The 25,886-nt window shown below is 50.6% G+C and overlaps 2 protein-coding genes across 3 annotated transcripts; both read left to right on the forward strand.

The window, feature by feature from the left end:
- Positions 1-317: 317 nt before the first annotated feature.
- Disp2 (dispatched RND transporter family member 2) lies at positions 318-17,112 on the forward strand. 2 transcript variants are annotated; one of them, XM_041678880.1, is made up of 8 exons: positions 318-588; positions 6,551-6,880; positions 7,189-7,218; positions 7,357-7,480; positions 7,740-7,855; positions 8,044-8,171; positions 8,467-8,564; positions 9,956-17,112. In XM_041678880.1, coding segments are annotated over exons 1-8 (4,047 nt in total). In that variant the 5' UTR covers positions 318-586; the 3' UTR covers positions 13,175-17,112. The 2 variants fall into 2 exon arrangements, with proteins under 2 accessions (XP_041534814.1, XP_041534815.1); XM_041678881.1 differs by having other exon boundaries at positions 318-512.
- A 4,177-nt stretch (positions 17,113-21,289) lies between these two features.
- Positions 21,290-22,394, forward strand: LOC121465524 (ferritin light chain-like). Its single transcript, XM_041678734.1, has 2 exons — positions 21,290-21,295; positions 22,026-22,394. The coding sequence occupies exons 1-2, from the start codon at positions 21,290-21,292 to the stop codon at positions 22,377-22,379; spliced, it is 360 nt and encodes a 119-aa protein (XP_041534668.1). The 3' UTR covers positions 22,380-22,394.
- The last annotated feature ends 3,492 nt before the right edge of the window (positions 22,395-25,886 follow it).

Consider the following 25,886-nt stretch of genomic DNA (forward strand, 5'->3'; position numbering starts at 1 on the left):
TTCAAGTTGTGAAGGTTTTTGCACCGTTCGTTCTTTCTGGTTTCTTGTAAGAAGAACGATGCGCCCGGGAAGGGCGGTTTGGCCACTTTACTAAGGACAATGATCAGCGAGGCCTGTACAGCGGACTCCAGCCTTGGTGGCAGGGAACCCCCCAGCCCCCGATGTTGCGGCAGCTTGGGCCCACTCTTCCCCCACCTTCTTCCCGTCCTGCGTCCATTGGTGGATTCCTCTTCGGTCCCGCCCAGCGACCGGCTTCTGGAACTGACGCATGCGCAGCAGCCCACCGCTGCTTCTGCTTCAGCACCAGAGCCCGGACAGCGGCGCCGCCCACGGGCATGGACGCTGGTAGCAGCCCCAGTAGCTGCAGCGATCCTCTCCTTGCTAGTTTCCGTACTGGCCAACACCGGCCTGAGGAGAATACATTAGCCCCAGAAGGCAGCCGCCGCTGGGACAAGTACGAAGAGCCCTTTCGTAGATTCCGCTGGAAGATCTTCTCAGCACGCCTGCATCAGGTATCCTTAGCAGCTGCCGCCACACATCACCTCATTCATTCCCAGGCCCTTCTGAGAGCCCTTCTGGGGCGAGTATGTATGTACACCTTTATCTTGCCTGGTCAGTTTCTCCTCTCGCCGACACACGATAATGCCAACTCTCATTGCCTTCACCTCCTGGGGGACCTGCCCCACCCACTGTTCCCTCCTTTCTCCTGTCCCTTTCCTTGGCCTCTAGAGTCCCCCACTCCCCCTAGGCCTTACCTCTGCGTCTTTGCAAAAGGCCTCATGTCCGCAGCTACGTCAGTCTGCATGTTAGTGTGCAAAGGGGTGTGCATGTACAACGAAAAAGAGGCTCGCCAAGCAGGTGTCCGGGGGAGGGAAGGCAGCTGTTTGGGATACATCAAGGACTGTCTTTGTCAGTCACCATCAGTTGCTTGTACGCCCGTTGCCGTCGGCTGCTGCCTGCCCGGTCACATCGTTGTTTTTCTCCCCTGCATGGTCTCCTGCTTGTGTACACATTGGTTTTAGTCCCCATGTGTGGTAAGCACTAGACCAAAGCCGCCGTGTATGCAGGATCTGAGGTTCAGGCCATGGTCTGTTTGACCCCTGAAAGAGCCTGGGGCTGGTGGAAGAGGAAAAATACCTTCCTGCTGAGCACCCGTTCCCAGATCCGTGTTCCCCTCATTCTTCCACCCTCACCATACATGTGGTGGAACAGTCTGGCCAGGTAGCAATATAGCGCCATTTCTGTGTCCTGCCTGACTCTGCCACCCAGAATCTCTCCTCAGACTCGACACTACCTCTCTCCCCTGCCTGGACTGAGAGAAAAGGCATTTTTAAGAGGTGAAAAGCAGATCAAATACATTATGTCAAGATTATCTGATTTTAAATGTTCACTCTGTTCCTCAGAGGGGAGAGAAGGCCCCTCAGATGGAAGCAAACATTTGCTTCCCTCTTTTGTTAATTTGTCAGTCTGGAGGATATAAAAGCATATTCAAGAGGGTAAAACACAGGATGGTGTATTTTCCAGACCAGGGACTCTGCTTGGAGGCATAGCCTGCAACCAAAAAAAGGGTGGGGATTGGGGGGGGGCGCAGCTCAATGATAAAGCATTTTTCTGTCATTGACAAGGCCTTAAGTTCCATCTCCAGCCACTGCAGAAAAAAGGGGAGAAGGAGGTAGCGACAAATCAGGGCAGGGCCCAGGGCCAGGGCATCTGCACAATGGGCTAAAGCATCATTGGCTGTCTGGCATATCTTGCCAAAGATCAGCCCTGTCTGGTTTGCTCATTTCTACCAGACATGAGAACCACTTGTTCTCTTCCGGCAATTCTCTGGAACCCTCTGCCTCTCTCTGCGGCTCCCCAGAGACCAGAGATACTACACAGGCATAAGGACTTGTTCAACTCCACAGAAGAAACACAAGCATGCTCCTGTGGAATTAGGTACCATCCTGGGATAGGATAGACCAGGTATACGGGTAGATACGCTGTACATGTTAAACGCACGCACACACACATCACATCACATCACATTACCCATTCATACTTACCACACACAGCTTAGTCCTTCCCACAGTATAAAAATTAGATCCAGAGCCTTATATATGCAAAGAATGTTTTCTACTACATCCTGACTCCCACCCTCACCCCCAGAACATTTTGGGAAAGAGTCAGGCAGGCCACACAAGGTAACACACACCTGTAGTAGTGCAGCACTTAGGTACGTCACAAGCTCAAGGCTACTCTGGTTTCTCCCTTTTCTTTGCCTCCTAAGTCCCTCCCTCTGGGTTCTGCCTCTGCATCATCATTTAGACTATAGAGAGAGACTCTATCTTTAGAAAAACTCGGGTGTGGTGGCAAATTAACCCCAGGGCTCACTTAGGAGACAGAGGTAGAAGTGTAAATAGAGCAAGGCTTGCATGGGCTATATGTAATCTCAGCTTGGGAGGCTGAGGACAGGATTGCCCTGACTTTGATGTCAGCCTGGGCTATATATCAAAAGCCTGGAGAGAGAGAAAAGCCTGAAGGGTTTGGGGATCATTTGCCTCCAAGTATCTGAACTAGAGGCCCAACTTCCAATCCTACAGTATTTCATAAATTGACTGCAGAAATGTCTGAAATAGTTTATTATTTGTGTTTTTAAAATGACCATTTATTTTCTTGACGGTGTGGACTGCTCCCCTCGCCTGTCCTGGCCACCCTGTGGGATCACAGTGACATCCAGATGACTACTCTGTGTGTCCAGGGGCAGGTTAATTCATACACATTGTCGCTTCTGGAGCTCCCAAGCTGGGGCTCTGTGCCTGGGGTCCTGATAAAATGGACACTTTCTGTGTGAGGCCAGATTCACCACTTTCAATCCCCTGCCTGACTTGGCTCATAGGCTCTGCAGTGCAGGCAGGAAACCTGGGAAGCCTCTCCTCCTAGTTAGAGGCCTGGCTCTTCTCACTGAAAAGGCCAAAAGACTGAGACAGAGACTCAGCTTTACTGTAGTAAAGCCAGAAAATCCCAGGTTCTCTCCTCTGCTGCAAGGTCCTACACAGCGAAGAAGGGTAAAATTAGAATCAGTTGATCCGTGATATCTGAAGGGGACTGAAAGGGCCCGGGTGGGGGGGCAAGAGCCATAGAGACCCCAGTGGAAGGGAGCAAACTATGGAGACTTGATCCCCTTTAACAGGAAGGATTTGGGGAAAGAGAGTGCTCCATTTTCCAGCAGCATTCCATGACTGACTTCTATTACAAAAGAGACTGACACTTCAAGTGGGGGCCTGGTTCTTAGGACAAGTCTGTGCTCTGCACTGTAAGGTCATGGACTGTTGCACCAGGCCCTTCACCTCCACCCTGGCTACCCCACTGCCTTAACCCCTAGGAGGCAGGCCCTACTCTAAAGAGGGGGAGCAGAGCTGATACTGGTCATGTTGGGACCCAACCCAGATCAAACTCAGTGCTACAAATTAAATAAATAAGTTGGGGCGATTGAGATAAAGGCCAAGCCCTACAGCAGCCAGGCTGGAGAGTTTCTGGCTCTCCACAGAGATATAATGGCAGGCATAGTGCAGAAGGGGGAGATCATGGACAGCCGCATAACCAATGTGTACGCAAGCAGGCAGCCAGGTAAGGGGGAAAGAAATAATCACGTAACAGGCAGGGAGGTGAGCAGGCAATGGTGAAATGAAAGACCTTCTTCAAAGGCAAAAGGCAGAGATTGACACACTGTCTCCAGACCGAAGGAAGAGGAGGCCCCACAAGGGAAGCAAATGCTTTCTTTCCTCTTTTGTTAATCCATCAGTCTGGTAGGTGGAAAGCCTTTTCCAGGAGAGTAAGACACAGAAAGCAGGCTTTGTTCTCCAGAGAGAGACCCTTGCTAATGCTGGCCTTATTCAAGTCTTCAGGACCCAGTGCAGACCAAGGCACTGTGTTTATAGCATGTGGAATATACTAGGAAATAAATGAATAAGTAAACTAGGAGAACCTGTAGAATTAAAAGCTCTAGTAAATGTCAGCACCACGCATAGTGACACACATCTGTAATCCTAGCATTCAGGGAGCTAAGGCAGGAGAGTTCTGAGTTCAAGGCCAGCCTGAGGTACGCAGTGAGATCCCGTCTCGAAAAGTAAATAAATTAATAAATGATCTCACACATACACATGACACAGGGCATTTATCCAACTTCTCTTTGGCTCAAAGGGACTGGCCTCCAAGAGTTGGTACGTCGGCACCCTGGCTGCTTATATCATCAGCATTTTATGGAGCCCTCTGATGTCTTGCTTTATATCATCTTCGGTCAAATTTATGTATTTGTAAATGTTGAGTAAGTACAAATAAATATCAGTGATCTCAATCATGACATCAGATTTCAAATGCAGCGTTTAGAGAACAAACCAAAAAAGATTTTAAGGTTAGAGCAACAGCGAGACTCGCAAGATATAAGCCTTTGTGAACTGGGGGTATCACCTGAGAACCTGAAGGGACATGTTGCCCATGCAAATATGCTTCTTAGAGCACACACTCCCTACAGTCCTGAATCTGGAAAAGGACAAGAAGGCAAATTGCTGCATCAAAACATTTGACATCAAATGCTTCAATGTCTTTTCTGGGGACCCCAGAGTCAAAAGATGATGGAGCCTAGAGCCCACCTCTATGGCTCCCTTGAGACTTGTTCTCTCTTAAACAGCCATCCTCCCAACACAGGGAGGGGGATAGGCAGGTTCACCTATTATTTCCAGTTTCTCTTCATGGTTTCTGGACAAAACTTAGCTATTGTTTGATGTCAGTCATAGGGGCTGCAGCAGAGAGAGAAGTTCACCAAGATGCTATGCCTTCACTTTCTGAAGGAACAGCGGGGTTCAGCCTTCTTGGAGAAGGATGACAGCCAGCTAGCTGACTCCAGTTACTTTATTCAAACATACACAAGGCTAATAGGGGCTGGCAAAGGTTCCAACTCCCAAAGTCATTTGCTCCTGCTGGCCATGAGAGCAGAGAGCACACACAGATCTCAGTCCCTTCTGATTATGGCTAGCCATAACCAAAAGTACAGACTCCAGTTATCCAGGAGTGTCTTAGGACCAAAGTCGGTGTAGATGCAAGCACTCTCATGTAGCACCAAGTGCAGAGTCTCCAGAGAGACATTTCTTCAAGGTTTCAACAGTCTCAAAACAATTTTCAGTCTCTACTGATTAACCCAAACATAGCAAAGGCTTTGCTGAAACATTTCTCTCAAAGCCAGACACAAAGTCTGCGCATTACCTATCACTACAACGCAAACCAAAAGAAAGAAGACTTAGCTTTATCATTCAGGCCTCAACCCTGCTGCAAACCCCATGGTCTCCGGGCAGTCTGGCCTGTAGCCATCTTTTCTTTTCCCTAAGACTGGCAATCCTGCTGCAGAGATGAGACTCTACCTCCTCTTAGAGCAGAAGACTGGAAAGACAACTACACAGTGTCGTCTTATGACTAATTTGGGGTCATCGCTGACTCCTTCCTGCCATATTCCAGCTCCCTGTCTGAACTGTGCACACCTTGACTAAGTAAAGCCATGCTGTACAGGGCCCCGGGCCGGGGCTGTCAGAAGGGCAGCACTCCTGTTTGCTGAACTTTCTACCTTCCTTCATCCCCATTAAGATTGAGCCATCCAGATTTCTCTCTCATACAAACCAACAGTTGGTCTGTCTGCATCTCCCAACTACTACAAATTCCCAGGGGCAGGAACGGAGTCTTATTCATCACCACGCCACACCTCACAGTCAATCTGGCACTGTGTTCACCTAATGAACATTCCCTGTTCACCTTCTGAGCCAGTGAGCTGATCAAGGCACTGAAGCTATGGGGATGAACCTTTCTAACCATCAGCTTCTGCATTCCCAGCCTCCACCACCCAGCTGAGAGGGGGACAAGTCTATGATCTGATAGCCAGCTGCATCAAATATGTGAAGAAATACCCAGGAGGCCAATGGAACAGAGAGGGGCAAGTGACTGGTTTAGGGGGAATAATGACAGACGCAGGTGCTCAAAGACATGTGCTGGACACAGTGGAGCAGCCCTTTAATCCCAACCCTGGGCAGAGGCAGGCAGATCTCTGTGAGTTCAAGGACAACCTGGTCTACATAATGAGTACCAGGACAGCCAGGTATACACATTAAGACCCTGGAGAGAGATGGTGTGGGGATAAAGAGACAACCATACAGGAAGTTCAGAAGATCTTGAACGTGGCTCATGGTTCTAATCTTTACTTCTCACTGCATCTGCTTTCAAACCTGTAAAATGAGAATTTTCTTCTTTTTGTAGACAGCGAATAAGATCATGTATGCAGTAACAGGTGTGATAGCAAGCAGGGTTTGACACATGGCAGGTTGCCAGCGATAATTTTTGAAGGCACGGATATTTGGATGAAAGCTCGGACCTCAGCATGCAGGCTTTGAGCTTCCACCCTCCTCCTCTGCCCTCAGAACTAATGGAAAAATCAGCCCTGAGCTCTTGTCTCCTTGTCTTGCTTACTGAACAACCCTGGGACACAGATAACCACAACACTCCTCCTCCCCTGCCTGCCCTCTCCCAGGTCCCAGCCCAAAGGCATGGCTCCTGAGGCAAGCCCTGAGAGAAGCTGCTCCCTCCACACCTGTCCCCTTGAAGACGCAGCAGATGCGGCAGTCTCGGTGCCCACAGTCTCCACCCTCCAGGCTGTCGACCCAACCAGCCCGCTAACAGCTGGACATTTTGCCTTTCCTCGAGCACCTCAAGACTATCAAGAAGGCAGTTCCTTACTAGGGTTGGGCGATCAAGCCTCTCTGTGTGCTCATGTTTCCAACCTCAGCACTGCCATAGACCCCACACAGCATAACGGGGGCTGGAAGCCACCTTCTATGCAGCGCCACGTGGTCAGCGTCAGGTAAGGAGGGGCTTGAAGAACCTGCTGGCTGCCATTGAAAGGTGCAGCAGACACTGACGGAAGCCTCCAGATTCCTCTCTCAGGAGGAGCTTTGGATGTCTACTGCCTCTGATGAAGGAGGAAGCTTGGAGGGGGGGGCACTGAAATTTAGGGGTGGGCAACTCTAAAAACTGATACCACTTCCTCTGTGCCCTGTCATTTCTGTCACTCAACCTTCCCCATCCAGTGCACACTCAGTCTTTGCCTCACCTCCAACTGGACACACGCACACACCAGAAGACTGGTAAATCTCTTCTTCTCTTCCACAGGCAGGAACGCACTTTCCGGATGCCAAAGAGGTAGGTCCAGGCCTCCCCTGAACTGGGCGTGGCCAGGCTGGTACCCACTCCATGGGCTCTCTGCTCTGCTCTCCCAGGTGACCAGCCGTACCACCACACCCACCATCAACTCATATGGGCTTCCTCCCTCTTCTCCAGTTATTCCCAGCTGATTGCAGAGTGGCCAATGGCCGTGCTGCTGCTGTGTCTGGCCTTCATCTTCCTCTGTACCCTAGCTGGGCTGTTGGGAAGTCCTCCACTTGACTTTTCTGAGCCTTTACTGGTGAGAGGCCTGGGGACCTGGGGAGGGAGGGAGGCCCCTGGACGGAACCTTGCAGCTCAGTCTGAGGCAGACAGTTAGCCCTCTTGGGAGTAAGGTAGCCTTGGTGGGCTCCTGTAAGGAAGGTACAGAGAGCATATGTCTGCAATCCAGGGAGGGGGAACCCAAGGGGCAGACCTGGGAAGAGCACAGAAGGAGGGCACTCCTCCCTTGGCCCCACTCCCTCCTGCATGCCTGCCCCTCTCTGCTCTCCTCCCTGTAGGGATTTGAACCTCGAGACACAGAGATCAGCAGAAAACTAGAAGTCTGGAAAGCGATGCAGGCCCTCACTGGCCCCAAGAATCTGTTTTCTCTTTCCCCAGACCCTGAGATGAACAGGTAACAGGTTTTCCCATCTTCCCATTGAGAGGAGAAAGGGAGGAGAAACTCTGGGAGGGGACACTGGGTGACCTCTCCGAAGACATGTGTGAGGTTGCTGGTGTTCCCTGGGGGAGTGGTCTTCCATTTCATGTGAGTCCACCATCCCGAAGAGTACCCTGGAAAAACCACTACTCTCTCTATTTCAGCTCAAACCTCCTCAGCACCCTGAGCCCTGCAGCCTGGGGCAGGGCTGAGGAGAGTGTGGTCCGAACCAAAAGGATGGTGGAGCCCATGAAAGACAAAGAAGAGGAGAACTTCTTTTGTGGTCCTCCTGGTGAGCCCTAACTTCAGTGGGAGCCCCACGGAGTAGAATGAGAAGGTCCCCAGCAGATGTAGGCAGACAGAACCACGAGCCATACCTAAGCCAAGGAAGATGAAGTAATAAAATAGGTCTCAAATACTCCAGTCAGATGCAGTCAAGCTGATGCGGGCAAGATGAGGTATCAGGCATAGGCTTCAGACTCCTGGGAATCAAGGCTTCATTCAGGTGGCCTAGGATGAGCATCTTCTCTTTGGTGGGCCCAGGTTCTGGGGTCAAAGGGCTGAGCCATGTGGGGGTTGTGTTGCAGAGAAGAGCCATGCGAAGCTGGTGTTTGTATCCACCTCTGGAGGAAGCCTGTGGAACCTGCAAGCCATCCACTCCATGTGTCGCATAGAACAGGAGCAGGTGAGCTTGCTGGGGAGACGCCAGGGGCTTGGGTGGGAAGGATCTGAGGACACAAAGGACCTGGAGCCGGTGCACTGCAGGACCACCAGGGTGGCCTGGGAAGAGCCTGTTTGGGAAAGTATCCCAACTCTACTGGAGGATCTGGTTCGGGATAGGAAAACAAAGTTGACTGATTTTAGAAGCACCAACCTCCTGTCACAAAGAGAGTTCAAGCAGAGCCTGGTTAGTTTCAAAGGGTTTGAAAATAGATCCCAAAAATGTGTTGAGGGGACTCTGACCCTTGGAAGCTGAGACTCTAGGCTTCAAAGCTGCAGCCCTTTTCAACCCAAGCAAGGCCAATTCCACTATGCTTTTAGAGAACCACATACAATCACATCTATGATGGGTTCCCTGCTAAAACCAGTGTGGAAACCACTGTGTAGTTCTGTGGCCCAAGACACCCCCCCCCCGCCCAGTGTCACACCATGGCGTCCAGAGCATCAAAGGACACTGGTTAAGAAGATGTGTTCTTCACTAAGGTGCTCAAGTTCAAGGCTAGCTCTAGGGCTCCCTTGGCACATGACTTCCTAATGTCTCGGGGCCTCATATGTACTGGGTTTTGTTTTTGCAGTGCTGGGGATCAAACTTAGATACTTGTGTACACTAAGCATGTGCTCTGTTACTGAGCCACATCCTCAGCCCTGCATTAGTGGAAAAGGGACAGTGATGATACATCCTTTATAGGGATCGTGACAGTGAAATGAGATAGGATTTGGAAGACTTTAGCATAATGCTGACACTAGTGACGGCTTGATAAACATTCAGCGTTGTCATCACTGAGAACTAAGCCCCGAGGCTGTGCGTGTTGGTTTAGCAGAGAGGGGGCGTCTGACTCCTGGGTGGGGGCTCTTTGTACAACCCCAGCTGCTGTGATGTGAACAGCAAAGCTGAAGAGGAAAAGGGGTACAGGCTGGGAAAAGAGTTGAGCACCCCAGGCAAAGAGGAGCTGGGATTTCTCAGTGACCCTAGAGAGTCTCCCACTGCTTGCTTCCGGCTTCCAGTCTCCTGGCCTTGTTCCATATGTGGCCTGTCACCTCCACTCCAGTCCCTGACTCAGGAAGTTGCAGAGTTAAGGTTGGGTGGCCTGTAGGAGCCCTTCCAACAGAGCCTCTGGGAGAGGTCTGGGAACATTGCCCTGAGGGTCCTTTTCGATGAAGCCAGGATAGAGCTGCTAGAATCCAGGCCAGGGGCAAAGGCAGCTTTGAGATAAAGCATTTCTGATGGGCTGTCAAGATGCTTTCTCTAAGCCCTTCAATGTGACGGAAGAGGAGAGGGCCCAGGGCAGGTCTGGGGAGACCTGGCCCCTGGACTTCCCTCTGAGCTCCCTCCTCCCACTCCTGTGTGCCCTACAGATCCGCTCTCATATCAGCTTCGGGGCTCTGTGCCAGCGATCGGCAGCCAATGAATGCTGTCCCAGTTGGTCCCTGGGCAACTATCTGGCTGTGCTGTCCAACCGCTCCTCCTGCCAGGACACTACCCAAGCTGACGCAGACCGCACGCTGGCCCTGCTTCGGTTCTGCGCCACCTTCTATCATCGTGGTGTCCTGGTGCCCGCTTGTATGGGCTCCGGGCAGAACAAGCCCCCGTTTTGTGCCCAAGTTCCCACCAAGTGTACCCGGAGCAGCGCTGTCTACCAACTCCTGCACTTTCTGCTAGACAGAGACTTCCTGAGTCCCCAGACTGCAGACTACCAGGTACCCTCCCTCAAGTTCGGCCTGCTCTTCCTGCCCATTATAAAGACTTCCTCCCTGCTAGATATCTACCTGGATGGCCTAGCTGACCCCGTCAAGGTCTCTGACAACTATACTTCTATCAGTGGCATGGACTTGGGCCTCAAGCCTAGACTGCTCAAGTACTACCTGGCCGAAGATACCATGTACCCCTTGCTGGCCCTAGTTGTCATCTTCTTTGGTATGTCCCTCTACCTGCGTTCATTCTTCATCACGTTCATGTCACTGCTGGGGGTGCTAGGCTCCCTAATGGTGGCCTTCTTTCTTTACCACGTTGCATTCCGCATGGCCTACTTCCCCTTTGTCAATCTAGCCTCCCTCCTTCTGCTTAGTGGCGTCTGTGTCAATTACACTCTTATCTTCTTCGACCTGTGGCGCCTCAGCAGGGGCCAGGTGCCCTCTGGGGGTCTAGCGCATCGTGTGGGCCGCACCATGCACCACTTTGGCTACTTGCTTCTGGTCTCAGGCCTCACCACCAGCGCGGCCTTCTACGGCAGCTACCTGAGCCGCCTGCCCACCGTGCGTTGCTTCGCCCTTTTCATGGGCACTGCTGTGCTAGTGCACATGGGGCTCACACTACTCTGGCTTCCTGCCACCGTTGTGCTCCAGGAGCGCTACCTGGCACGAGGCTGTGTGTCCCAAGCGCAGGGCCAGAGGGGCGGTAGCGGCTCCTTGCGGCTGTTGCTGGCGTTGCACAGACGGATCCGCATTCTTCGCAGGATTATTTCCATCCTTTCGCGACTGCTCTTCCAGCGCCTGTTGCCCTGCGGCGTCATTAAATTTCGGTACATCTGGATCTGCTGGTTCGCGGCGTTGGCGGCAGGGGGCGCCTACATCGGCGGCGTCAGCCCTCGCCTGCAACTGCCCATTCTTCTACCACTTGGCGGCCAGGTCTTCCGGTCTAGCCATCCCTTTGAGCGCTTTGATGCTGAATACCGCCAGCAGTTCCTGTTCGAGGATCTGCCTCCAAACGAGGGTGGCAACTTGCCAGTAGTTCTGGTGTGGGGAGTCCTGCCAGTGGACACTAGTGATCCCCTGGACCCTCGTAGCAACAGCTCGGTAGTAAGCGATCCTAACTTCGCACCCAGCAGCCCCGAGGCCCAGGAGTGGCTCCTGGAGCTCTGCCATGGAGCCCGGAATCAGAGCTTCTTTGGAGATCAGCCAGAGGGTTGGCCTACGCTGTGTTTGGTGGAAACCCTCCAGCAGTGGATGGAAAGCCCCAGCTGTGGCCGCCTGAGTCCCGATCTATGCTGTGGCCAGTCAGAATTCCCCTGGGCCCCCCCGCTTTACCTGCACTGTCTCAAGATGATGGCTCTGGAGCAAAGTCCTGATGGTACCCGTGACCTGGGACTCCGCTTCGATGCTCATGGCAACCTGGCTGCTCTGGTTCTGAAGTTCCAGACCAATTTACCATACAGTACAGAGTACGGCCCGGTCCACCACTTCTACACCGAGGTCAGCCGCTGGTTCTCTACAGAGCTGGACAATGCACCTCAGGGCCTCAACCAGGGTTGGTTCACCAGCACCCTGGAGCTGTACAGCTTGCAGCATAGCCTAAGCACCGAGCCTGCTGTGGTGCTGGGTCTGGCTCTGGCTCTGGCCTTTGCCACACTGCTCCTGGGCACCTGGAACGTTCCCCTTAGCTTGTTCTCTGTGGCAGCTGTGGCTGGCACCGTGCTGCTCACTGTGGGCTTGCTGGTTCTACTCGAGTGGCAGCTCAACACTGCCGAGTCCCTCTTTCTCTCGGCCTCCGTGGGCCTCTCTGTAGACTTAACCGTCAACTACTGCATCTCCTATCACTTGTGCCCGCACCCCGACCGCCTGAGCCGCGTGGCCTTCTCCTTGCGCCAGACCAGCCGCGCCGCAGCAATGGGGACCGGCGCGCTGTTTGCCTCAGGCGTGCTCATGCTGCCTTCCACCATTCTGCTTTATAGAAAGCTGGGCATCATCGTCATGATGGTCAAGTTTGTCGGCTGTGGATTCGCCAGCTTCTTCTTCCAGTCCCTGTGCTGTTTCTTCGGGCCAGAGAAGAACTGTGGGCAGATCCTGTGGCCCTGTGCTCACCTGCCATGGGATGCCGGGACTGAGGAGCCTGATGAGAAGGGTCGGACAGGACCACCCGGGTTCTCTGAGCACTATGAGCTGCAGCCCCTGGCACGGCGCCGGAGCCCCAGCTTTGACACCAGCACAGCCACCAGCAAGCTGTCCCACCGGCCTTCCATACTCTCTGAAGACTTGCAGCTACATGACGGCAGCTGCTGCCACGGGCCGACACCCGCCCCTCCCTCCCCAAGGGATCTGCTTCTGGACCACCAGACAGTCTTCAGCCAGTGCCCAGCCCTGCAGACTTCTTCTCCTTATAAGCAAGCCGGTCCCAACCCCCAAACCTGGATCAGGCAGGACTCCCAGGGACAGAAAACCGAGCCCTTGCAGGCCCTGCCAGAAGGCCCTGCCCACTGCCCCAACCCCAAAGTTGAAGAGCTCCCGGACTCTTCAGTCAGCACCCTGGAGGGACTCAGCGCCTCTGATGACACCTACGCCTCGGAGCCCAGTGCCCGTGTGCCAGATTCTGTAGGCACCTCACCGGAAGCCATGAATGGCACTGGACACCCGGTACTTGAGCGAGGCCAGCTGAACGGGAAGCGTGACACTCTCTGGCTCGCACTGAAAGAGACCATCTATGACCCAAATCTGCCCAACTCTCACCATTCTAGCTTATCCTGGAAGGGCCGTGGGGGGCCGGGTGACATCAGCCCGGTGGTGCTTCCCAACAGTCAGCCAGATCTTCCCGATGTTTGGCTCCGTAGGCCTAGCACCTACACCTCTGGCTACAGCAGCTGAGAGAGCGGGGAAGGCCAGACCAGGGTCCAGAACCCTGTTGGTGAAAATAAGGCAGAGGCCACACTAGTTTAGAGCCAGAAGGCATTTTTCCACATCGACATGGTGTCTCACCCTCCAACTATGGTCTTCAACCCTGACAGATGTCCCAGCCTCCATCTCTTTGCTACTTAACCCCTATGTCTGGAATTCTCAGTGGGAGGGCCTTGCAAGGTGATACCAAGCTCTCCTTGTAAGGAGTTGAGGGCTCACCTGCCTGCACAGTGCCAACAAGGACTCCTCTGGAAAAGAGAGGAGGCCAGATGTACAGCTCCAGGTATCAGGGGAGGCTGGTCATTTTTCTCCCACGTGGCAAGTTCAGTGATGTTAAACTACCCCATCTCTGGGATCCCATCAGGGAACCTCACTAACTATAAAAGCCCTTAGCCTCCATAGCCTGCTGAATCTCACCCCTTCCCATCGGATCTTAATCGGGATACTTCTCTTTCGGGGGAGCTTTTCTGGAGCAGAATTGAACCGAGGCCTCTGTCCTGCCCTGCCCTGCTTGCTGGTGTGACTAGACACTCTCCAAAGGCAGGACAGAGATGGTTGCGGGCGGGGGCGGGGAAGGGGGAGCAGGAGGAGATGCGAACGTTGGCTTTGGAACATCTGGAAAACGCAGGATTCCCTCACCGGAAGTGGACTCCAGAATGCTCCCCTTTGCCACGCCCACACCTGTCAGTCTCCTTGGACTCTGCGACTCCACTACAGAGTGGCCTGCAGCTGTCCACGACACTAAGTAAAATTGATTGATTTCCCCAAAGTCCCGCCACTGGCTCCTTCTGCCACTGCAGCTCCCAGTCCCCTTCCAACTGCCTGCTTCAGGGACTGTCTGCTTCAGGGCCAGTGGATCCTGGCTGTCGTGATCCTCTGCTTCTGACCCTTACCCACGCTCCCATCTTGAGGGTCTCTCTGTAAACTCTCTTTCCTCTTCCACCTGCAGAGAGAGTTGCAGTCTGAGCAGACCCCAGCGTTGCTCCTTTCCTTTGCGCTTGCCTCTGAAATCCAGAGATGCCCCTGGCAATGGAGCATAGCAGGTACAAGCCCATCTGCATCTCAGGCTTCAAGGGCGCGCCTCTCTCATGGCTAAGGAGTACAAAGAGGCTTGGCCAGGAGAGGTGCTGAGGGACAGAAGAATCTGAGCAGAATCTAGTTAAGACAAGAACACAGACTCGGTCTTGTGGGGAGTTTGTGAACCCGAAATTTCTCTGGGTCAGGTTCCCTGGTTTCTAAAGACTGGGTCTCTCTAGGGTGTTAAGGAGACTCAAAAACCAAAGCCTGGCTTTTCCCACCAAAAGCTAAGGTTCTGTCCTGAGGCTTTATCCCACGTGACACAGCTCATGACACCAGGCAGCGTCAGCAAGTTGACCGAACCCCTGCTCTGAAATGGTATTACAGGCAATAGAGGTGTGATATCAAGAGCTGGCCTTCTGCCTGGGAGCAGCTTGCATGCACAGGCAAGCATTAATGGACGCAGTGCTATTGCTGAGCTTGGGTAGCCAGCGCAAGGTGACTGGGAAGATCTTGAAAGAAACGGCTGGAGCAGCTTCCGAAGATCAAGCATGGAGAGATGGCTCAGTGGTTAAGAGCACTGCTTGTTCTTCCAAAGGTCCTGAGTTCAATTCCCAGCAACCACATGGTTGCTCACAACCATCTGTAATAAGATTTGGTGCCCTCTTCTGGCCTGCGGGCATACATGCAGAATACTAAGAATATTACATACATAATAAAAAAATAAAAAATAAAAAAAGATCAAGCATGTCAGATGAGAGGAGACATGGTGATCCAGCCCCACTGTCCCCTAGGAACCGGATCGTTCTTTCAAAGAACTCCCGTGTCTAAAAGTAGCTGCTCCAATGCGTGTGAGCACTGGGGAGGGGGAGGGGAAGAGCCCAGCTTCCCTTCCTAGTGCTGCTCTCCAGGGCCCCCAGTTTCCTGGCAGATCCAGAAGGCATGACATGAAGACTGCCAATCTAGGCCATTCTACAGGTGAGTGACAGAGAAGTGACAAGCTTTCAGTGCCAAACAACCTGGGGCAAAGCTAGAGGCAAGCCGGAGGGCGCTTTTGTTTTCTTTTGTTGTGCTCCTGTGACGCTGAGATCTACCTCCCACCCTATGCAGCCCTAGCTAAGTGGAGCAGAAACTCAAATGAGAACATAAGAATATGGAAAAGTCAGAAGGCACTGCCCCTCAGTATCCGCGGAGCTGCTTCCAGCACCCTGCCCTCAGGGTGCCGAAATCTGAGAATGCTCAAGTCCCTGTGTAGAACTGTGTAGTATCTGCATATAACGAAGCATATTCTTCTGTATTATTTTAATTGTCTCTAGAGCACTTATAACTCCCAATATGATGTAAATGCTGTCAGTCCTTACACTGTGTTGTTATAATAATGACGAGGAAAAAAAAACATGTTTTGAGCTTTTCTTTCTTTTCTTTTTTAATGTCTTCAGGTTTGGTGTGGTCCCCCCCACCCCCACCCCTGAATATTCTGGGTCTGTGTGATTGAATCTGCAGGACCAGAATTTATGGCTACAGAGAGAGAGCTGACCCTGTAGGCCAGCTCCTTGCAAGATAACTAAGTTGAGATAAATGACCCCTGATCATGCTGACATCATACAGATCCTGTAGTCTCAGCTACTTGGGAGGCTAAAGCAGGAGGACCACTTGAGCCAGAAGACCAAGGATAGCATGGGCAACATAACAAAACCATGCCATAAAACAAAACAGAACAAAACAAAACAAGCAAACCCGGGTGGTGGTGGTGCACACCTTTAATCCCAGCAGTTGAGAGGCAGAGATAGGCAGATCCAGCCTCCACATACATATCATAGTGCATGCATGCATGTGTTCACATACATATTAAATAAATATATGTTTTTAAAAATGTTTAAGATGAGGGAAGGTTGGACACATGTCTTACGATGGCTGGTCAGTGGTGAAAAGTTTTTGCGGCCTGATAAACCTCTTCACTGACGCAATAATCCAAATCAGACCAGGTTGGATGACGGGTCCCAGGGAGGAGGAGGTGACTTATCTTCCTAAGCACGAGCAGTTCTGCCTTGGGCTGGGGTATAGCTTAGTGGTACAGCACATGTTTAGCGTGCAGGAGTCCTGTAATCTATCTGTAGCAACCCTCTCCACAAAATATTGCCTTGGCTCAGATGAGAGCACAGCATCTCCTCGGCAATTGGCCTTGGCTTTCCCACTGCGTGCTATACCTTAGCCCAGCAGGTTCACAGCCCTGAAGAGTCTGCTCCCTCAGCGTGTCTGTGCACCCTGAAGAAGAGTCAGCTCCCTCAGCTGGGTGTGTGATTGAGCACCCTGAAGAAGAGTCTCCTCCCTCAGCTGGGTGTGTGATTGAGCACCCTGAAGAAGAGTCTCCTCCCTCAGCTGGGTGTGTGGTTGAGCACCCTGAAGAAGAGTCTCCTCCCTCAGCTGGGTGTGTGATTGAGCACCCTGAAGAAGAGTCTCCTCCCTCAGCTGGGTGTGTGGTTGAGCACCCTGAAGAAGAGTCTCCTCCCTCAGCTGGGTGTGTGGTTGAGCACCCTGAAGAAGAGTCTCCTCCCTCAGCTGGGTGTGTGATTGAGCACCCTGAAGAAGAGTCTCCTCCCTCAGCTGGGTTTGGCTGTGCACCCTGAAGAAGAGACTCCTCCCTCAGCTGGGTGTGACTGTGCACCCTGAAGAAGAGTCTCCTCCCTCAGCTGGGTGTGGTTGAGCACCCTGAAGAAGAGTCTGCTCCCTCAGCTGGGTGTGGTTGAGCACCCTGAAGAAGAGTCGGCTCCCTCAGCTGGACTGTGAGCATGCCCACAATCCCAGCACTTGGGAAATAGAAGCAAGAGGATCAAGAGTTCAATGTCATCCTCTTTGGGGGAGGGGCATTAGTTTTTATTAAATTTGTTTGGTTATTTGTTTTTGTTGTTGTTTGTTTGTTTGTTTGTTTTTGAGACACGGTTTCTCTGTGTAGCCCTGGCTATCCTGGAACTCACTCTGTAGACCAGGCTGTCCTCGAACTCACAGAGTTCTCCCGAGTGCTGGGATTAAAGGTGTGCACTACTCCTGCTGGCTTCAAATTTAACCCTTTATAGCTGGTTTGAAATCAGACTATCTCAAGTCTCCAAAGAACCCTTCCCACAAAGAATCTGCAAGCTCCCTTCTCCCCACCTCTCTCCAATGATCTTAAGAGTGTGGGGGAGAAGATGTGTATGTGGGCATCAGAGGTTTGGGTGCACATAAGAATCTTTTTGTTTGTTTGTTTGTTTTTGTTTTATGAGACAGAGTTTCTCTGTGTAACAGTCCTGGCTGTCCTGGAACTCACTCTGTAGACCAGGCTGGCCTCGAACTCACAGAGATCCACCTGACTGCCTTCTGAGTGCTGAGATTAAAGGTGTGAGCCACCACTGCCCAGAAAGAATTTTTTTTAAGGATTTCTAGGTCCCAGTCTTGTCAGTCATTGCCACACAGCTCTGCAGGAAGTCAGGTGAGTAAGAGCAGCTGAGACAATGACCATAACTATGCTCCAGGACACCAGACCTGGAGGACTGGAAAACCTCAGCGATAATCTAAAAGGTCACCTTGGGACTGAAGGTAGAGCTCTCGAGAGACAGAGAGCTTGCCAGCAAACATGCAGGTTCCCTAGCAGGTTCCCTGGGTGTAGTCAGCGTCACTGGGAAAGCAAACAATGAGAGAGAAAGAATCTGAATATAACGTTGTGCCTAGAGCGGGTCAGACTAACAGCAGGCGACCCACATCTGCGGTGAGCCACCCTGCCTCTCTGAAGCTGGCGCTGAAGTGGAGATAACGCGGCCCAGTATGTGCTCCTCAGCATTATCTGTCTCCTTACCTGATACTTGGGGCAGGTGAATTGAGTGTATGGCCCTGGCCACGTGACGTTTAAGAGCATGCTGAGGCGTGTAAAAAGGAATCAAAGTAGCCATGTGTGCTCTGCGAAGTTCAAGAAATGCTTTCTTTCCAAAGAGCACTTAAAACGACAACGCGCTAACGCTCCTCTGGGCACTCAGCAAGGCGACACCGGCCAGGGATCACAGCGCGTGGTAGCTAGAAGCTGGCAGACAGGAATTCAAGAGCAGCCCTCAGCTACATAGCAAGTTTGGGGCCAGCCTGGGCTACATGAGACCATGTCTAAAACAAAACAGCAGGGCCTAAGGACGTAGATCAGCTGGTAGCATGCCTGCCAGCACAGGGGAAGTAGAAACAGAGAACCAGTGTCATCCTTGGCTACTCAGGGTCAGCCTGGACTACATCTCCAAAACCAACACAATCACACCCTAGAGCAGACAGATGGAATTTCAGAATGCAGATTTGAATTCATCACCTTCTCCTGCACCCTCAGCCCCACCTAGCTGGAAGTTCTGTTCTGATTGCTTGTTTTCATCGTTTGAGATGATTATTTTTCCTGCCTTCTTCCAACATCTGGAGCTCTCCACTCTACCTGCTCCTCCCACCCCTACTCCAGAGAACAGAAGAACCTCATTCTTCATGTGGAAAACTAAGGCCCTACAGGCTGGTAGCTCACATCTATAATCCTAGTTCCTGGGATTAGGGGCTGTAGTACACACTGAGACACCAGTGTACGAATACGGGCGGCCGGACTGCGTCCCTGGCACCCGACTGCCCACACGGCTAGCTTTACCGGAAATAATTACACGGAAACTGTATTCTTTTAAACATTGTCTGGCCCATTAGTTCCAGCCTTTTATTGGCTAGCTCTTACATATTGATCTAACCCATTTCTAATAATCTGTGTAGCCCACGAAGTGGCTTACCAGGGACGATCTTAACCTGCGTCTGTCTGGAGTGGGAGAACCATGGCTACTCACTGACTCAACTTTCTTTTTCCCAGCATTTTGTTTTGTTTTTTCCGCCTACCTAAGGGTTGGCCTATCAAATGGGTCTAGGCAGTTTTTTTATTAATAAGAAATCACTCCCACATCACACCAGAATCAAGAGTTCAAGATCAGCCAGGACTACATAACTACCTAATGAAAACCTGTGACACACATGCACAAAGAGAGAGAGAGAGAGAGAGAGAGAGAGAGAGAGAGAGGAGAGCTGGAGAGATGGCTCAGTGGTTAAGAGCATACTTTGCTTGGAGTAGACCCAAGTGTAGTTCCCAACATGTTATTCCAGCTCCAGGGGAATCCAGTGCCTCTGGCCTCTGAGGGCACCCGACTACGGGGTGCACACCTACACACACACACACACACACACACACACACACAGAGAGAGAGAGAGAGAGAGAGAGAGAAACACACACATACACACAAACACATAATTTTAAAAATTGAAACAAATCTTTAAAAGAAAGGAAAAAAAGAACCTGCCCAACCACCCCCAGATAGGAGGCTGTCAAATCACTGACTCTGCCCCTGCCGTGTCCTGGACGCGCTCATCCTTTCTATAATAATGAAGGAAGCAGCGATGCTGCCAGCAATGTCTCCTTGCACTTTGCATGACAGCCCTTCAAGCAAGAGCTGATGCTCTTCTGGGATAGGAAGGTTTTGGGGATGGCGGGGGGACACCAAGTTTTCAAAAATTACTTCTTAGCATTGCCTCTTGTCTTAGTCAGGGTTACGATGGCTGTGATGAAACACGTGACCAGATGCAGCTTGGGGAGGAAAGGGTTTATTTCACTCTCACTTACGCACAACAGCTCATCCAAAGCAGTGAGAGCAGGATCTCACTCAGGGCTGGAGGAGGAGCTGATGCAGAGGCATGGAGGGGTGCTGCTTACTGGCTTGCTCCTCATGGTTTGTTCAGCTGTTTCTTACACAGCTTTCCCTGTCCCTTTGACTCAGGTGACTCTGGACAGCCGTCTGTAGCATCAACAGGAGAGCTGCACATGAATGTGAGCAAGGATGGGTGTAGAAAACCTTCTCTGAGAGCTCCCAAAGGGGCAGCCCCATGGCTGTTACCTGCCCCCTCTGTTTCAGCATACAGGGGTGGAGCCCAGCAGTGGTGGCCTTAAACCCAGCTCCAGAAGCAGAGGCAGGCAAGGTTAGCCTGCTCTACAGACACTCGCAGAGGATAAGTTCTCAATACCCACCCATATCAGGGAGCTGACAACTTCTTGTCCTGTAGCTCCAGCTCCAGTGAACTCCAGAAATATCTGACACCCCTGGCCTCCTGGGGCACCTATGTTCATGTGCACATACCCCCAACCCACAAACACACACAAATGGGGCTAGGGGAAAAAAGCAACAACAAAACCATTTCAGTTTTGGATGGGTGAGATGGCTCAGCAGGTGACATTGCCACACAACATAGACAACCTGAGTCCCATCCCCAGAACCCACATACAGGGGCAAGGAGAAAACAGACTCCACAAATTGCCCCCTGACCTCCACACGAACACCATGAAGTAAGTATGCCTGCACTTACATAATGTCCGCCTGCTGGGCATGGGAGAGAGCATCTGGAGTCCCAACACTAGGAGGCAGGGGCAGGAAGGTTGCCTGGGGTTCAGGACCATCTTAGCCTATACAGTGAGACCTGTACCAAAAGGCATCGACTTGATGATGGCTTTGTGTATAGCTCAGTGGAAAAAACACTTGCCTAGCATGTGTGTATCCCTGGGTTCAAATCCTCAGCACAGGTTCAAAATCATTCAGCTTTAAAAGTAAGGTCGAAAGGCAGGAGATATGTGTCACACACACATACATACTCCTGACATACAGTCAAGAGTCAAGAGTGTCATACTGCTCTTCCAGAGGACCTGGGAAGTGGAGCCCTGACAGAAGCCAGTAACTCCAGCCTCAGCGGACTCGATGTCTCTGGCCTCAGGGACCTGCACTCACATATCACATGCTCACACAGTCACACACGCATAATTAAAAATAAGAAAACAAATCGTTAGAAGTAAGGTTAGTGGTCTGAATTAGCCACATTTATCTGCACAGGAAAATAAAACCTTTCTTATAGAAAATGAGTTTGATTGACTAATGAATTAGAAAAGGAGGTCAGGCATGGCAGGGCATGTCTGTGATCCCAGACGTAAGGACCCCAAGTTCCAAACCAGGCTGCTGGGCTAGCTAACAAGACTCTGTCTCCAAACAACAAGGGATGCAGGTCAGTGGTGGAGCCTCTGTCTGATGTGTACGTGAGGCCTGGGGGGCGGGGGTTCTAGACCCAGCAGCAGAGGTGGGGGGAGGTGGCTGGTAAAGAAGGCATACATAGTGATCATTTACTCTCAAATAGAATAATCTCAGTCTGCTCCAGAGTTTAAGCAAGAGCATATTCAAAGTTCTGGTACATCTAGCTGCATGTGCAAGACTCTGAGTTGGATCCCTAGTGCTATAAAAAAAAAAACAAAACAAAACAAAAAAAAAAAACAAATCAACGGGTCTAGAGAAATGGTTCCGTGGTTAAGAGCCGCTCTTCCAAACTAACCCGAGTTAGTTCCCAGCGTGGCAGTTCACTGTGCTGTGGAGCAGTCTTTACACTGTAAATATGTACTGCTCTCATTGTTACTAAAAAGCTGCTTGGCCAAAGACTAGGCGGGATTTTCAGGGCAGAGAGGATGCTGGGGAGAAGGGCAGAGTCAGAAGAAATCACCAGGCAGACAGAGAGGAAAGCAAGATGAATGTGCCCTGTTGAAAGAAGGTACTGTCATGTGGTAGAGGGTAGATAAAAAATACGGGTTAATTTACAATATAAGAGTTAGCTAGTAACAAGCTTGAGCTTTTATAATTAATATTGAGTCTCCGTGTCAGTTATTTGGAAACTGGCAGATGGAAAAAATAGTCTGCCTGAGCAGCAGCCTTCGGAGATCCCGTGGATCTGTGTCTTGCTTCAACAGTGTTTGGACGCCAAGCGTCTCCTCAAGTTGGAGAACGATCGCGGAGGCCGTGCACTCTTTCAGGATGTGCAGAAGCCATCTCAAGACGAGTGGGGTAAAACCCAGGAGGCCATGGAAGCTGCCCTGGCCTTGGAGAAGAACTTGAACCAGGCCCTCTTGGATCTTCATTCCCTGGGCTCTGCCCGCACAGATCCTCATCTCTGTGACTTCCTTGAAAACCACTTCCTGGATAAGGAGGTGAAGGTCATCAAGAAGATGGGCAACCACCTGACCAACCTCCGCAGGTTGGCTACTGGGCCCCAGGCATCTCTGGGCGAGTACCTCTTTGAGCGGCTCACTCTCAAGCATGACTAGGAGGCCTCTCCTTCTGAGGGGCTCCCACCTCTGCTCTGCACCAGCCCGCCTCAGGACCTTCACCCTAACCTCTCAAGAAGCCACTAGGCAGCTTTGTAACGCCCTGGAGCCCCTCTCAAGTTTTGGACCAAGTAAAAATAAAACCTTCTGAAGCAGCAAAAAAAAAAAAAAAAAAAAAAAAATAGTCTGCCTACACATCTGTAACTACAGCTCCAGAAAACCCAGTGCCTTCTTCTGACCTCTGTAGGTACCAGGCATGCATGTGGTACACAAACACACATGCAGGCAAACACTCATACACAAAAAAAAATATTTAAAAATAAAATAAGACAGAACGAGGTGTGGTGGTTCATACCTTTAATCCCAGAACCAGGGAGGCAGAGGCAGGCGGCTCTCCACACATTCGAGGTCAGCCTGGTTTACAGAACAATTCAGGCTAGCCAGGGTTACATAGTGAAACCTTGCCTCAAAAATAAACAAACACAAACAAATAAATAAAATTCAATAAACTTTCCTTTTCAGCAAAAATGGAAGGGATCAGTGATCAGACTTACCACCCTGTCTGAAACAACCAACCCAACAGCAGGAGCCAGAAAATGGTGGAATTCACAACCGGGTACATCACACAGCAAAGACCAGTGCTTCCAAACAGATAAGAAATGAATAAGACCAGGCCCAGGAGCACCCCAGCTTTGCTGAGATCCCAGCGTGTACCACGGGGAGGGAGAGCCAGGGCAAAGCCACAAGGACTGTGGAGCCTTAGGTGTCAGTTCAGAGTCTGGGGAGTCAGAATGGGGAGTGCTCAGAACACAGTCCTGAAGCGTACAAAGAGAATTCCGGGGCCTCTGAAAAATGTTACACCCCAGCTTCTCTCTCGTCTAAGAGGGAGGAAACTACCTGAACCCAAGGAAAGATCCACCAAAAATAAGAAAGATGCTACAACTCACGTAAGACCCGAGGGACACCTGTTTCACCAGCCAGATGGGAAACCCCACAGCTGTGAAGAAGGGTCCTAGCCGGGTCTACACACTGCTCTGATGTGGGAGTCCCCTCTGTGTGCTGTGATTACCATAAATGAATAAAGACTGTCTTGGCCTTTTGATAGGGCAGAGCTTAGGTAGGCGGGGAAGATAGAACTGAATGCTGGGAGGAAGAAGGGCGGAGTGAGAGGGACTGCCATGGAGCCTCCACCGCCAGAAGAGATAGATGTGCTGAAACTTTGCTGGTAGGCCATGAACTCATGGTGATGCACAGATTAATGGAGATGGGTTAAATTAAGATGTAAGAGTTAGCCAATAAGAAGTTAGAGCTGCCAGGCGGTGGTGGCACACGCCTTTAATCCCAGCACTCGGGAGGCAGAGGCAGGCGGATCTCTGTGAGTTCGAGGCCAGCCTGGTCTACAAGAGCTAGTTCCAGGACAGGCTCCAAAACCAGAGAAACCCTGTCTTGAAAAACCAAAAAAAAAAAAAGAAAGAAAGAAAAGAAAAGAAAAGAAAAGGAAAGAAAGAAAAAGTTAGAGCTAATGGGCCAAGCAATGTTTTAATGAATGTGGTTTCTGTGTGATTATTTCAGTTCTGGGCAGCTGGGACAAACAAGCAGCCTTCCTATTACACTGCTCAGTTCCACCCAACTCTTACACAGCTCTCTCTCTCTCTCTTCACCAGAAGTCTCACTGTGTAGCCTTTGCTGGCCTGGAAATTGCTATGTAGAACAAACTGGCCCTAAACTCCTAAGAGACCCATTTGCCCCTGCCTTTCCAGTGCTGGGATTAACGTCCTCCCCACCTCACCTGGCTCTTTTTCTCTGTTTTGGTGCTTGGGGCTGAATACAAGACTTTACACATTCTTTTCTTTCTTTTTGCTGTTACTATTTTACTATCATTTAAATTGTGTATATGCGTGTCTGTGTTTGTATGGAGATGTGTGCGCATCTGTGTGAGTGCCCCTGGTCCAGAAGGGCCTGTCACATCCCTGGGAGCTGGGTTACAGGCAGTTGTGAGCCTCCCCAAACGGGTGCTAGGAGCTTGGGTCTTCTAGAAGAGTCAGATGCTCTATTAACAGCTGAGCCACCTCTCCAGCCCTCAACCTCACACATTCTAAGCACACGCTCTACCACTGAGGTACAGCATCATTTCATGCTGTCAGATCTTAAAACAGGCTTAGGGAAGATTAAATTTGCATTAAGCAACTAAATCCACCCAAGGAAAGCTCAAGAATATTTTTATAAATCCAAAAATAATCAGTCCCACCAAACACAAAATTCACAACGTCTGGAGTTTCTAGCAAAACAATTACCAGCACAACAAAAATGACCCATTCTGAGGGGAAAAAAATCAATTGAAATGAAGCCCAAACTGACACATAAATGATAATTAGATGGAGACAAGTGGTTATTATAACTCTCTTCCATATGCTGTAAGGAGAGATCTGAAATGTATAAAAATATCTACCTTCAACTAGTGGTTGTGAAAACTACAATGTTTGAGATTAGGAAAAAAAATCAGTGGATGAAATCAACAGTATAGAAACTACAGTGGTGTGTGTGTGTGTGTGCGCGCACTACAGTGGTGTGGGGGGGGTGTGCGCACGGGCACAGGCACGCACACACATGTCAGTGCGGATAATAATAGGGGCTGAGGAGTAGTTCAAAGGTAGAACACTTCCCTGGCACAATCAAAATTCTGGATTCTAGCTCCCCCATGAGGACATACTAACAGAAATTATACAACAGAACACCAAAAAAAAGATACAAATGTATAAAATTAAACAAAATATATACTACACTGAAATTATATCCCTTACAACTATCTAACATTATGGACAAAATCCAAACCAAAAAAACAATAACAAAAATCCAACATCAAGGGCCAGGAATGGTGGCACATGTTCATAAAACCAGTTATTTGGGCAGTAGAAGCAGGAAGATAAGGAGTTCAAGTCCAGTCTGGGCTGTACAAAGCCAGGCTTCAAAAGCAAAATGAAAACCCTCAGTAGCACAGTGTTCTAGACATGTTCTTTTCCACTCCAGCCCTAACGACACAGAGATTTATTATTTATTATTAAATCTTGGCCTATAGCTTAGGCTTGTTCCTAACAAGCTCTTTTTGTGTGTGTGTGGGGGGGGGGGGGGGGTTCGAGACAGGGTTTCTCTGTAGCTATAGAGCCTATCCTGGCACTAGCTCTTGTAGACCAAGCTGGTCTCGAACTCACAAAGATCCACCTGTCTCTGCCTCCTGAGTGCTGGGATTAAAGGCATGCGCCACCACCACCCAGCCCTAACAAGCTCTAATACTTTCAATTAACCCATATTTTTTTTTATTAATCTACGTTCTAACATGTGACTTTTACCTCGATCTGATTCTACGTGTCCATCTCATTCTGCATCTGACTGGCATCTCTGCCCCTCTTCTTCCCAGAGTCCTCTCTGTACCTGAAAGTCCTGCCTATACCTTCTGCCTAGCTATTGGCCATTTAGCTCTTTATTAAACCAATCAAAAGGCACCTTTGC

This window comes from Microtus oregoni, unplaced genomic scaffold (genome assembly GCF_018167655.1).
Source record: "Microtus oregoni isolate MIOR12 unplaced genomic scaffold, Mior012 000031F_ref0000149, whole genome shotgun sequence".
NCBI classification, from domain to species: Eukaryota; Metazoa; Chordata; class Mammalia; order Rodentia; family Cricetidae; genus Microtus; species Microtus oregoni.